General features: G+C 19.8%; 4 protein-coding genes across 4 annotated transcripts in view; 3 read left to right on the top strand and 1 right to left on the bottom strand.

The window, feature by feature from the left end:
• The window catches only part of PGSY75_0505700 (putative membrane protein), a gene marked incomplete at both ends in the record, with an annotated part of 3,782 nt that extends 1,920 nt beyond the window's left edge, over positions 1-1,862 (top strand). Inside the window, one exon of the mRNA XM_018784337.1 lies at positions 1-1,862. This exon is cut by the window's left edge and continues 1,920 nt beyond it. Coding sequence (XP_018642992.1) covers positions 1-1,862 — 1,862 coding nt within the window.
• Positions 1,863-2,593: 731 nt separating this feature from the next.
• PGSY75_0505600 (hypothetical protein) lies at positions 2,594-3,559 on the bottom strand (the record flags this gene model as incomplete). Its single annotated transcript, XM_018784336.1, has 1 exon — positions 2,594-3,559. One exon carries the CDS (start codon positions 3,557-3,559, stop codon positions 2,594-2,596), a length of 966 nt encoding a protein of 321 aa, XP_018642991.1.
• Positions 3,560-5,541: 1,982 nt separating this feature from the next.
• On the top strand, positions 5,542-9,657 carry PGSY75_0505500 (putative DNA mismatch repair protein MSH6; the record flags this gene model as incomplete). Its single annotated transcript, XM_018784335.1, has 2 exons — positions 5,542-8,670; positions 8,842-9,657. 2 exons carry the CDS (start codon positions 5,542-5,544, stop codon positions 9,655-9,657), a joined length of 3,945 nt encoding a protein of 1,314 aa, XP_018642990.1.
• Positions 9,658-10,777: 1,120 nt separating this feature from the next.
• On the top strand, positions 10,778-12,943 carry PGSY75_0505400 (hypothetical protein; the record flags this gene model as incomplete). Its single annotated transcript, XM_018784334.1, has 1 exon — positions 10,778-12,943. The coding sequence occupies one exon, from the start codon at positions 10,778-10,780 to the stop codon at positions 12,941-12,943; it is 2,166 nt and encodes a 721-aa protein (XP_018642989.1).
• Positions 12,944-13,483: the final 540 nt, after the last annotated feature.

The following is a 13,483-nucleotide window of genomic DNA, read 5'->3' as shown; positions in this document are numbered from 1 at the left end:
AAAATAAAGATGATATGAAAGACACTCAACAAACAGACACCATTAAAGATGAAACAAAAGATTCTTATCGAAGGGATGATAAGAAAGATGGGGCGTCGTGTGAAGAAGAAAAGAAAGTCATTATGTCAGAAATAAAAACTATAAAAGAAGATTTAGATAACTGCAATATAATAAATATGAAGGATAAAAATGAATGTGATGTTAAAGTAAATGAAAGTGAAAGAAAATTAAATCTATGTAAAGAAAAAGCATTGAAATATAAAGGAGAAATACAAGGAATAAACCATAAGTGTGATGAAAGGTTAGATAGAAAAAATAAAGAAATGATAATATTACAAGGAATTATAAATAAATTAGAAAATAAAATGGATGAAGATAAAAAAAGTGACAATAAAAATATCCAAGATAAAATAAAAGAAAGTGAAGAAAAGAGAAAAGAGGTTCCTATAAACAATAAGAATACTAAAGATAATGTTAATAGTAATGAAAAGAATGTACATCATAAAGATTATAGTCATCAAAATATATATCGACAAGAAGATAATTATTTAATTTCATATGAGATATTAAAAAATTATTTTGAGAAAATATTCGAAATATATAAAACATTATATATTATAACAGTAGAAAAAACATTTCTTTCAATATTTATAAATAATATATTATATTGTAAAGATTTCATTATATTATTTATAAAAAAATGTGTAAGTGGTAGTGTAGATATAATATATATATGTTATAGTTTTTTTGGACATCATTATATAATAAGTTATATTATTCAATTATTTGAAAATAGTTTTTTATATAAATATTATAATTTTTTTAAAATAAAAATAAATAACATAAAATTAATGTTTGAAAGTTGTTTGTCAACATTAATAAGTGAGAATAAACCTAAAGTGATGACATTGAAAAATAATATTCAGAAGAATGTAGATGTGTTTGTTCATAAGTTGAATGATAGTTCAGAAAATTTAGTAAATCATATAAATACAATAAATCCACATGTCAAAGGAATTATACCTCCCAGTTTATCAGATAAAATTATATTATTAATATTTTTTACTATTATCAATGTAATACATATATATATATTATTTTGTTTATTATTTATATTATACGAATTTTTAAAAAGAGCTACTAGATTTACAATGAAATGGGGATCCTTAATAATTCGTCATGTTTATTATTTCATCTTTTTTTTTCTCACAATACCTGTAAGACCATGTATGAGAAAAAGACCAGGAAAGGGGCGTAGAGGATATAGAAGACATGATGATTTTATTTATAGCAGTGATCGTATGAATAATAATTATGAACGAATAAATAGTTTTGATAGAAATGCTAGCTATGATTATAATAGAAATGGTTATGACGAGAAAGGTAATTATGATAGAAACTATGATAGGAATTATGATAGAAACTATGATAGAAACTATGATAGAAATTTTGATAGAAACTATGATAGAAACTATGATAGAAATTTTGATAGAAACTATGATAGAAATTTTGATAGAAACTATGATAGAAATTTTGATAGAAACTATGACAGAAATTTTGATAGAAATTTTGATAGAAATTTTGATAGAAATTATGATAGAAACTATGATAATAACCACGGTCGTACTAATGATCGTAATAATGATCGTAATAATGATCATAATAATGATCGTAGTCATGATCGTAATCACGATCGTAGTCATGATCGTAATCACGACCGTAGTCATGATCATAAAAATGAACGTAACCATGATCTTACATATAATAATAATGAATCATATGATAAATCTGAAGAATTAATAATGAATAATTCAGAATTAAAAAAAACGAAAACTTCAAATATACACGAGAGAAAGCATTGAGAATAAAAATATTTATTAATTTGAAAAATGTAACTACAAGAAAAAGAAAAAAAAAAAAAAATTAATGGTATATATATATAAATTAATATATATATATATGTATATATATGTATGTATTCTTTTATTTATTTATTTTTTATATTTTATTTTATTTTTTATTTTTTATATTTTTTTTTTTTTTTTTATTTTTTTTTTTTTTTGGCATAATTTTGTTATGATTCTCATTTTTTAATTGGTACATACATATATTAAATATGTATTATATATGTGTGTCCTTACTTTATTATATTATTATTATTTTTTTTAATTAACTTAAAATCATTATATTTTATATATATATACACACACACATATATATATATATATATATATGTATGTGTTAATATTTTTATGAATACTTTATGTTTACAAAAAAAAAATTAAAATATCAAATGATAGAAATATTTGAAAAAAAAAAAGAAGAAATAATAAATAAAATGAATTAGATATAAATTATATGATAACAAAAAAAAAAAAAAAAAATATAGGTCTTCCTATATCTTTAATATCAAAGAATGTACATTATAAAAATATAAATAAATATAAATAAATATAAATAAATATAATTATATATATATCGAATGATAGACACATATATATATGTATATATATATGTAGAGTATAGGGACATTTCTTGTTTATATTTATTTTATTTTATTTATTTATTTTTTTTTTTATTTTATTTTATTTTATCATTTGTGTAATTTTTTAATTTTATTTTCATATACTCTCCTTTCCACATTTTCTTCAAAGAATTTATTTTCTAGATAGTTTTGATTTTTTTTGAGTTTATCATCATCTACTAGATTAATTAATTTATATTGTTTCCAGTCTTCTGATGACTTATCTATTGTATTAATTTGTTTTTCTTCTTGTATATTTTGTATGAGTTTATCAATATTAGTAAAATTTCCTCCTATATTAATTTTATCTTGTGTTTTTAAATATCTTTTATAAGATGCTGATGTTTTTTCAATTTTTTTTTTAATAGTATATATTTTACCGGCATACATATATTTTTTTTCAACATGTATAGAATTATTATCATAAAAACTTTCAAGTGCATTCTTAACAAGATAATTATTATGCATTTCTTTAACATATGTATCATTTCTAGATTTTTTTTTATATTCTTTAATAGTAATATAATGATCTGAATAATCATCTGGATATTTATTTATAAGATTATTATCATTTTGTTGATTGTCACTTTTTATATTTTTATTATCTTGTTCAATAGAACAATATTTATTTATATGATTATATAATTTATCTATTGAATTATTATTCTTACCAATCTGTGGATCTTTTTTATGAAACTGTAATAAAAAATCTCCATTTCTAATATTTGATTCATGAGTATATAATTTTTCATATTCTAAATTAATATCTTTATATGTTTTTTCTATCTTTTCTTTTATGATTGATTTTTTTATTGTATCCTTAATATCTTTAGAACGTCCTTTTCTTTTTTTCCTTTTACTCTTCCTATTATTATTATGTTCATCAATATTGTCATTATTATTATTATTATTATTATCATTATCATTATCATTATCATCATCCTCTTCATCTACAAAATAATCTTCATCTTCCTCATCAGATGAAGGAAATTGCACATCAGATGAAGGAAATTGCATCGTAAGGATAGTTGCCATTTGTTATAAAAATAAAACAAATATATAAGTACATATATATATATATATATTATATATATATATATATATATATATATTATATTATATATTTCTATATTTGCTATATAATTTAATTAGGATTAATCCATATGGCCATACAAAAAAATTAAATTATAATATATATATATATATGTAATATTTTTACTTTTTTATTTATTTAAAAATTAATATATTTTACTATTTTTCATAATAAAATTTAAATGAACAAAATATTGCATACAAAAAAAAAAAAAAAAAAAAAAAAAAAATAATAATATATATAATAAAATACATAATAATAATATATACCTAATTATATATATATATATATATATATTTATATATTTTTTTTTCGGGGAGAGAGAGAAATAGTCCTCTTGTGGATTCTACACACAAAAAGTCGTCAAAATAAAAGGAATATATTTTTTTATATTTTATTATAACACATATATATAAATGTTATATATTTATGAAACAATTTTTTTTTTTTTTTTTCTTCTTTTTTATGATGAAAAGAAAATATAAGAACATTTAAAAATGGTATAAGATAAACAAATGAATAAATATATACATATATTATATATATAATATATATATATTATTTTCGCATTATTTCAAACATTCATATATATATATATATACATATATAATATATTTATTATATTTGTAAGGAATGCAAAGAAAAGATTTAAGAAAAAAAAAAAAAAAAAAAAAAAAAAAAAAAAAAGAGAGAGACGATACACTTTTAATATATATATAATATATATATATATATAAGACCATATTTAATTTTGTATCTTATTAATACTTATAAATTATGTGTTATGATTATTTGTTTCAAACATATATTATATATATATATATTAAAAAAATTAATAAAATATATTTATACTAATATATATTTTGACATTTTATATATAAAATATTCTAGTTTTTTTTTTTTTTTTTTTTACATTATTATGTAATACATATTTATATATATATATATATTTATATATGTATTTATATATATATATTTTTTTTTTTTTTTTTTTTATTAATATTTTAACAAGCATATTAAAAAAAATGACTCCTTACACACTTAACATAATTTAGTTATATGAATAATTATTTCTTTATTTGTTAAATCAAAAAAAAAAAAAAAAAAAAAAAAAAAAAAAAAAAATACGTACTACATAAATATATATATATATATATATATATATTATATATATTTCATTTAATGTGTATTATAAAATTTATTAATACAAATTTAAGCCTAGATACTCTTTTTTTTTTTTTTTTTTTTTTTTTTTTTTTAGATATTATTTATAAAAACATTATTAACTATTACATGAGGAAAAAATATATATATATATATATATATATATATAGTTAATCATACATATTTATATATAATAATTAGGTGTAAAAGAATATATTGATATATATAATTTTTATGACTTTTTTTAAAGAAATATATGTGTGCTGTTATATTATAATATCATAGAGCTTTTTATATATTCATGTAAGTATTATATCATAAAAATATATATATATATATATATATATTATATGTATCATATGTTTATATTATAGACAGATTATATTACATAGTAATTATAAAAGTTTTTGTTTATATATTTATTTTTATTAAAGGAGAAATATCATTTATAAATTCTGAATATATTCTTAAAATTTTATGTATAAATATTTAAATGTTATAAAGAATAATAATATGCATAAGAGTATATATATATAAAAAATACATTTAATTATATGAGACAATTTTGTAGTTTTGTCGTTTATCAAAAAAGTGTAGGCTTCTATATATAACACACACATATATATATATATATATATATATATATATATATATATATATATATATTAATATATATATATATTTATTTATTTATTTAATTTATATACGTTGTTCTTTTTTTTTTTTTTTCAAATCAATAGCCTTTTTAAGAGGAATCAAAATGGTTGATCCAAAAAGAGATAACACAAGTGCGTCATCGAACAAAAAACAGTCCTCCATTTTAAGTTTCTTTAAATGCAATGAAGAAAAAACAAATAAAGCTTCTTCACTAATGGAAATAAATAACAAGGCACATGAAAAAGAAAAAAGTAGTGAGGAGAAGAACCGAATGAATTCTAAGAATAAAAGTGAAAAAGAAATTTTAGGGGCAAATAAAAAAATAAATGTGTTGGATATGTTTTTGTCAAAAGGAGAAATGCATAATAACACAAAAATAATAGATAATATAAATAAGGAGGGAATTAATGGAGATATATCATGTACAAATAAAAATATGAATGTGAATGAAAGTGATAAAATGAATAATCTTTTTCTTGATGAAGAGAATATAGAAAGAAGCAGAAGAAATTCTAGTGATAGTAATGTTCATAATAATAACATTTGTGATTATATTTCTAAGAATGATAGTTGTGATATTAAAACAAATGGTTGTAATAATAATGTAGAAGGTTTAGATGAGGAGAGTAAGTATCAAAATATGGTTCATAATAAAATGGTAGAAGGTAAGAACTATTTAGATAATATAGAATCTAGCACAGAAGATGATATAATTATAAAAAAGAAAAGGAAAATAATTTTAGATAGTGCAAGTGAAAACGAATGTATAGAAGAAAAAAAGAATAATATAAATAAAAATACTGGTAGTGTAGATAATAAATTAACTAATTTATTATATGAACCTAATAAAGAGATTGATAATAATTTATTATTATTAGATAATAATATAAATAATATAAAAAAATGTATTGAAAAAAGAAAAGGAGATGATAGTAAAAAATCACAAGAATTAGATTCTTTAAGAAATAAATATTTAAATTTACCTATTAGTATAACAAATGATAAATTCAGATTATATATAGAACATTATTTTTTATATTGTAATACATTTGAATTTCCTAAGTGGATACAACCACAATATATAAGAGATATAAATCTAAGAAGTCCAGATCATCCAGATTATGATTCCACAACTATATGGACCCCACCACCTGATCATAAATGGGCGATAGAATATAAACAAGCACATTATACTCCAGGTATGCAACAATTTTGGAAGATAAAATCAAAAAATTTTGATAAAATTATATTTTTTAAAATGGGAAGATTTTATGAAATCTTTTATATAGATGCATGTTTAATGCATACAATATGTTCTTTAAATTGGATGAGTGGAGAACATAAACCACATTTAGGATTTCCAGAACAATCTTTACATTTTTATGCTAAAAAAGTTATTAACAGTGGTCATAAAGTAGTTGTCATTGAGCAAATGGAAACACCAAAGGAATTAGAACAAAGAAATAAAGAATCTATAGGTCCAAAAGATAAAGCAATAAAAAGAGAGATCAACGAAATATATACAAAGGGAACTATTTTGCATGATAATATGTTGAGTGCTGAAACGAAATATTTGGTATGTTTTTACTTTGATGAAATTGAAAATGTGACAAATGATGATAATATGACAAATGATGATAAAATGAAAGGTGATAATAATATGAGAAGTGATGATAATATAACAAGTGATGATAATATAACAAATGATGATAATAATAATAATAATAATAATATGAAACATAATAATAGTAGTTATAATATATCCCTTTATGATAACAAAAGCAAATGCAACTTTGGTTTTGTTGTTAGTGATATTGCTACTTCTTATATTGCAGTTGGATATTGTAATGATGACGAATCACGAATTGTTCTTAGAACCATATTAGCTCAATTATGTCCTGCAGAAATATTATATTGCTCTAAAAATATAAATAAAGAAGTTTTATCAATATTTAAAAACATTCCTACATCTCCAGAATTAACTTGTTTAAATAATTTTCCAAACATTATTAGTTCATTTGATGAAATAAATAAATACTTTGAAAACATACCACCTAATTTAGATATATATAAAGAACAAAGTAGTGTCATATGTGCTTTTGGTGGGTTCATTGTTTATTTAAGATCTTTACTTTTAGACAAAAAAATATTTAGATTCTGTAAAATTGAAAACTATGATCTTTTCAAAAGAGAAAATTATATGGTTCTAGATGCTACAGCTTTAAAACATCTAGAAATTTTAGAAACACAATCAGGTGATACCAAGAATTCTTTATATGATTATGTAAATAAAACATGTACAAATTTTGGTGCAAGGAATTTAAGGAGATGGATCTGTAGTCCATTATTAGATTGTGAGAAAATAAAAGAACGTTTAGATGTAGTTGATTTCTTAAAAAACAATGAACAAGTTTTGTCACTTATAAGATTGAAACTAAGAAAATTACCTGACATAGAAAGATTATTAAATAAAATATGTATACAAGCTTCACAAAGTGAAAGAGGAGCTGTTTTTTTTGATAATGTTGTAAATACCAAATTAAAAGAATTTGTTACTTTTCTTAATGCATTCAAAGAAATCGATTCTATGTTAATAGATGTAAATAGAATGGAAAGAGATGGAGAATTACCTAGTCGCCTCTTCCAAATTTGTAATACACCTGATACATATAAAGATAATTTAAAAGGTTCTTATCCAAATATAGGATTAATAACAAATGAATTTTTAGAAAAAATTTATTTCGATGGAGATAAAGAATATAAACCAGCAGAAGGATGTGATGAAGATATTGATAAAATTAATGAAAAGGAAAAAAATGTAGAACATAAATTAAATAATGTTTTAGAACATATGAAAGCACAATTAAAAATATCTACCTTAAAATTTGTACATGCAAAATTTAAATATGAAGTTGAATGTCCAGATAATATACCAAAATCATTTTTAAAAAATGTTGAAATTACATCAGCAAAAAAAGGTTATGTTCGTATACATAATGATGAAATTAAATCTTTAGTTGAGAAACTAGAAGATATTGAACAAGAAAAAAAAGATGCTATATATCCATTCTTTCAAAAATTGTTCCATTTATTTTATGCTCATTATGAGAAATATGTCTCTGCATGTAGATTAATAGCAGAACTTGATTGTTTACAGTCTTTTGCTTATGTGGTCTTGAATACGTCTTTTCCTTTAACTCGTCCCATACTACACCCTATGCATTCTAAAAAGGTACGCCTAGGAAAAAATAATGACATCATAATGTGTAAAATGATGTTCCATATAAATGTAAATATATATATATATATATATATATTATATATATATATAATTTTTTGTGTAATACATCTTATTATATTATCACCCTATTTTTTGTTTTATTTTTTTGTTTTATTTTTTTAGGGAGAGGAAAAGACGCCCTTTTTAATTTTGGAAGATAACATCCATCCTGTGGTTGCCATGTTAATGCCGAATTTTATTTCGAACAATATTTATATGGGATGTGATAAAGAAAATCAATCTACATTATTATTGACAGGTCCTAATATGGGTGGTAAAAGTACCTTATTACGTCAAACAGCTATTTCAGTAATATTAGCACAAATAGGTGCATTTGTCCCTTGCACTTATTGTGAATTAACAATTGTAGATAAAATATTTACTCGTTTAGGTTCTAGTGATAATTTATTTGAAGGGAAAAGTACATTCTTAGTAGAATTAGAAGATATTTCTAACTTATTAAAACAAAGTACTAAATATAGTCTAGCTATATTAGATGAATTAGGTCGAGGTACTTCTTCTTTTGATGGTACTGCAATTGCATTATCAACATTAGAACAAATATCTGATGTTATAAAATGTAGATGTATATTTTCAACACATTATCATTTATTAGTCGAAGAAGTCAAACATAATAAAAATATTTCAAATTATCATATGAGCTTAAGTATTGATGATGAACAAGAAAAAATTATATTTTTATATAAATTTATTAAAGGTGTATGTCCTAAATCGTTTGGTATACATATAGCCAAATTAGCTGGACTACCTAAAGAAATTATTGACTTAGCTCATGAAAAATCTTTATTGTTTGAAAATGTTACAGATGAATTCTGTAAAATTATTAAATATAAAAATATAACTCGATCCTTATTAAATCAAGATGCTGATGAACAACTAGTAACCATATTTCATAAATATAAAAAGGAATTCGCATAAAAAAATAAAAATAAAAATATACATATATATATATATATATTAAGTTATCCTTTAAATGTGATTTCTTTATTTACTTTTCCTTTTTTAAATACATACACATTCATGTACAAATAGAAACAATCTTATAATTTTATATTAACAAAATTACATATATATTTAATTTTATATCACCTTTTTGAATATTCATTTTTTCCAGCATAATAAAAAAATATGAATATATATATATTATATATATGTTTATATTTAATCATTTTCCCCTTTTTAAATTTTGATGCCTTTATCTTTTTAATTATACATTTTACACTTTTTTTTTTTTTTTTTTTTTTATTAATAATATAAAAGTGTATTTATATATATATATATATATATTAATTTATTTTGAAAATACAATTTATCAAATTTTATTAAACTCCTTTAAAAAATATTCTTTATATGTATTATATTATATATATATATTATTATATATATATGTAAAATATACCTTTCTCGACTATATACGTAATACATATAATATAATATATATGTAATATTTTTTTTTAAATAAATATTTAAGGTGAGAAATATAAAAAGAGGAAAAAAAAAAAAAAAAAAATGTTTTGAAAGGGTTTTCAAAATTTTTCTTTTGTAATTATATAAGTGGGCCTTATATTAAATATTAATGAAACGATGAACAGAATATTTAATTTATGTTAAAAAAGAAAAAAGCAAATTGTACATATATATATATAATATATATATAATATATTATATATATATATATATATTTTTTTTTTTTTTTTTTTTTTTTTTTATGAGATTAAATTTCGATGGAGAGAATAAGAAAGAAAAGTCCTGTTAATGAATATATTATATTTTTATAAAAAATATTACTGATATAATCACAGTGTTATATACACAAAAAATATTTTTATAAAAATATTTATATGAAATAAATCATAATATGTGGACCTTACACACTCGTTTTAAATTAGTAATAAATATGTAATTGGTTGGTCTGGTAAAAAAAAATTAATAAAAATAAATATATACTTAAATATATATATATATATATATATATATATATATATTTATACATTTTAGATATCTTATTTTTATGAAGGTTTAAAAAAAATGCTTTAACATGAAATTTTTGATCCTTCTTATTTTAATTTACTACACATATTTTAGTCATATTATTAAGATACGTAAAAATGATATTGGCATTATAAAAAGAAGATCGTTAAAAAATTCTGTTTTTTTTAAAAACTGGAATAAAACTAAAAGTAGGCAACCTTTTTTTTCTTATAATTTTTACCTGAACAAGCAAGGTTTTATTCTTCATCCATATGTACAGAAAAAACTAGAAAACGAAAAACGGATGATTTTGAGAAGATTAAAAAAAGAGGATAATTGGAATAAGTTATATTTTCAAAATGAAAAGAATACATATAATAATATATCATTATTTAATAGAAGGAATAAATTTTTAATTAATAAGAATGAGAAATGTTTTTTTTTTTTTTTTAAAGAAGAAAAGAAGAAATCGGATTTTATGAAGCTGCTAGCTAAATTACCAGTTATTACTATAAATAAAAAGTTATATCCAAAAGAATATAGTACTGATTATGAAAATGTATTGAGAAAATTTGAGGTAACTTATATAAATTATAAGACAAGATTAAGAAGTAAAAAAGAAATAGATATACGTTCAATTGATGATTTATATGGACAGATATATGATAGAAATATTTTGAAAAAACAATTTTATTTTTTTTTATATCATGATGATATTAATACATGTTATCGAATATTAAATGAAAATAGAAATGTATTAACAAGAGAGGAATCTTTTAAAATATTAAATTCTTTACCATATATTTTTGTGAATCATCTTAAATATATATATCCAACTGCTGAAAATATAGATGAGGTATTATCAAAGCTGTTAAAAACATATATATTTCAATATGCGAATGATAAAAATATTGATTATTTGAATTTTAAGTATAAATATAATGAGCTAGATGAGTACTGTAAAAAAATGGAGCAGGATTTTTTAATTGAAAAAGAGAAGAGAACTGATGAGCGAAAGGTAGTACCCCAGTCCTCTGTCGATGAGAAATTAAATATGGATGTGCCAAAAAATGATAACAATAATAGTAGTGGTGAGGATCATAATAATATATCTATAAATATTTATGACGATGAAGAAAATGCGGATTACGAAAAAAAATACAAACACATGTCATACGATTATGAAATAATCGAATCTACAAAAAAGTACAAAGACTTGATAGAAAAGTTTAAAAAATATCCAGAAAACATAAAATTAGAAAAGGTACAATTATTATATACAAAAATTTTAAGCATGAAAGGTAATAAAATATATGAAGCGCTTCGAAAACATGAAAGTATAAAAAAGAATGAAGAAAGGAAATTATATAGAAATGCTCGATTGAAAGTAGATCCTAATAAATTAACGCCTTATGTAAATGAGCCCATAAAATATGATAAGAAAAAAAAAATAGAAATTAATAAATTATTTGAAAAATATGTAGAAGAGAAAGATTTAAAAAATGCAGCTTTAATACTTCGAAAATATACAAATCTTATTGATACTGTACAAGTAAAAAGCAGAGAAACTATGAAAAATTTCTTAAAATTACATTCATATATATATACATGTAATAAATATAATGAAAAAGAATTAGCTCATTTGAGAATGATATATTATTCCACAGTTCAAAAACCAACAATTATAAGAAAAATTTGTGAAGTTGGAATGAGAGAACAAGGAGAAAATGTAACACATGGAGAAGTTTATCAAAAAGAATTAAATAGATATTTAAAAGAACGAGATGAATTAAGAGATGAAAGATTAAGAAAGAAAAATATAAATATAGATGAAATACGTGATTTTACTTCTGCTTATCCTATGGAATGGTTACCTGTTATCTATAGAGATGTTTTCGAACAAATTGAAAAAGAAAAAGATGAAGAAAAAAATAAAAAACCTTATGATAAAATACTTGATAAAAATGCATTCTTAAAAAAGAAAAAAGAATATATCAAAAATGTCTTTTCTCCTAGTACAGATATCGACAAAACTACATCACAAGAATCATTATCAAGTGATCCAACTCAAAATATAAAGAAAAAAAATAAATTCGATTTTATGAATGAAACTAATGAATTAAAAGTTGGTAGAAATGTTATAAATTATAAGAAGAGATCTAAAATAAACAAAAAAAAGAGAAAGGACAAATCTCCAAAGGAAGCTAATAAAAAAAATGAAGACGCTCCATAAAATGAAGAGAAATCTAAAAATATCACAGAAATGTAATTCTTGTATATTAAAATGATATATATTAAATGTGTATACATTTGATAATGTATATATTTTTAAAACGTATCTTTTTTTTTTTTTTTTTATTTTTTTAATAAAAATGAAGGAATAATGAAAAAAAAAAAAAAAAAAAAAAAAAAAAAAAAAAAAAAAAAAAAAAAAAAAAAAATTTAAAAAAAAAAAAAAAAAAAAAAAAAAAAAAAAAAAAAAAAAAAATTTTAACAGTATAAATATATAAAATAAAAATGTATATGTCATTATTATTATTGTTATTTTTATATTTTTTTTTTTATTTTTTTTTATTTTTTTTTACTTTTATTTATTTTTTTTTTTTTTTATTTTAATTTTTTCAAGTATAAAAATAAAAACAAGGAAATATTTTTTTAAAAATTAGAATTTATCATTAGATATAAAAATTAGTGTTCAAATATAAAAAGTTTTTATAAATATACACATAAAAAATAAAAAAAATATATTTATATGTACATAATATATATATAT

Source organism: Plasmodium gaboni, chromosome 5 (assembly GCF_001602025.1).
Source record: "Plasmodium gaboni strain SY75 chromosome 5, whole genome shotgun sequence".
Classification (NCBI taxonomy): Eukaryota; Apicomplexa; class Aconoidasida; order Haemosporida; family Plasmodiidae; genus Plasmodium; species Plasmodium gaboni.
The sequence above is the reverse complement of the archived record's forward strand: the minus strand, read 5'-3'. Positions and strand labels throughout refer to the sequence as shown.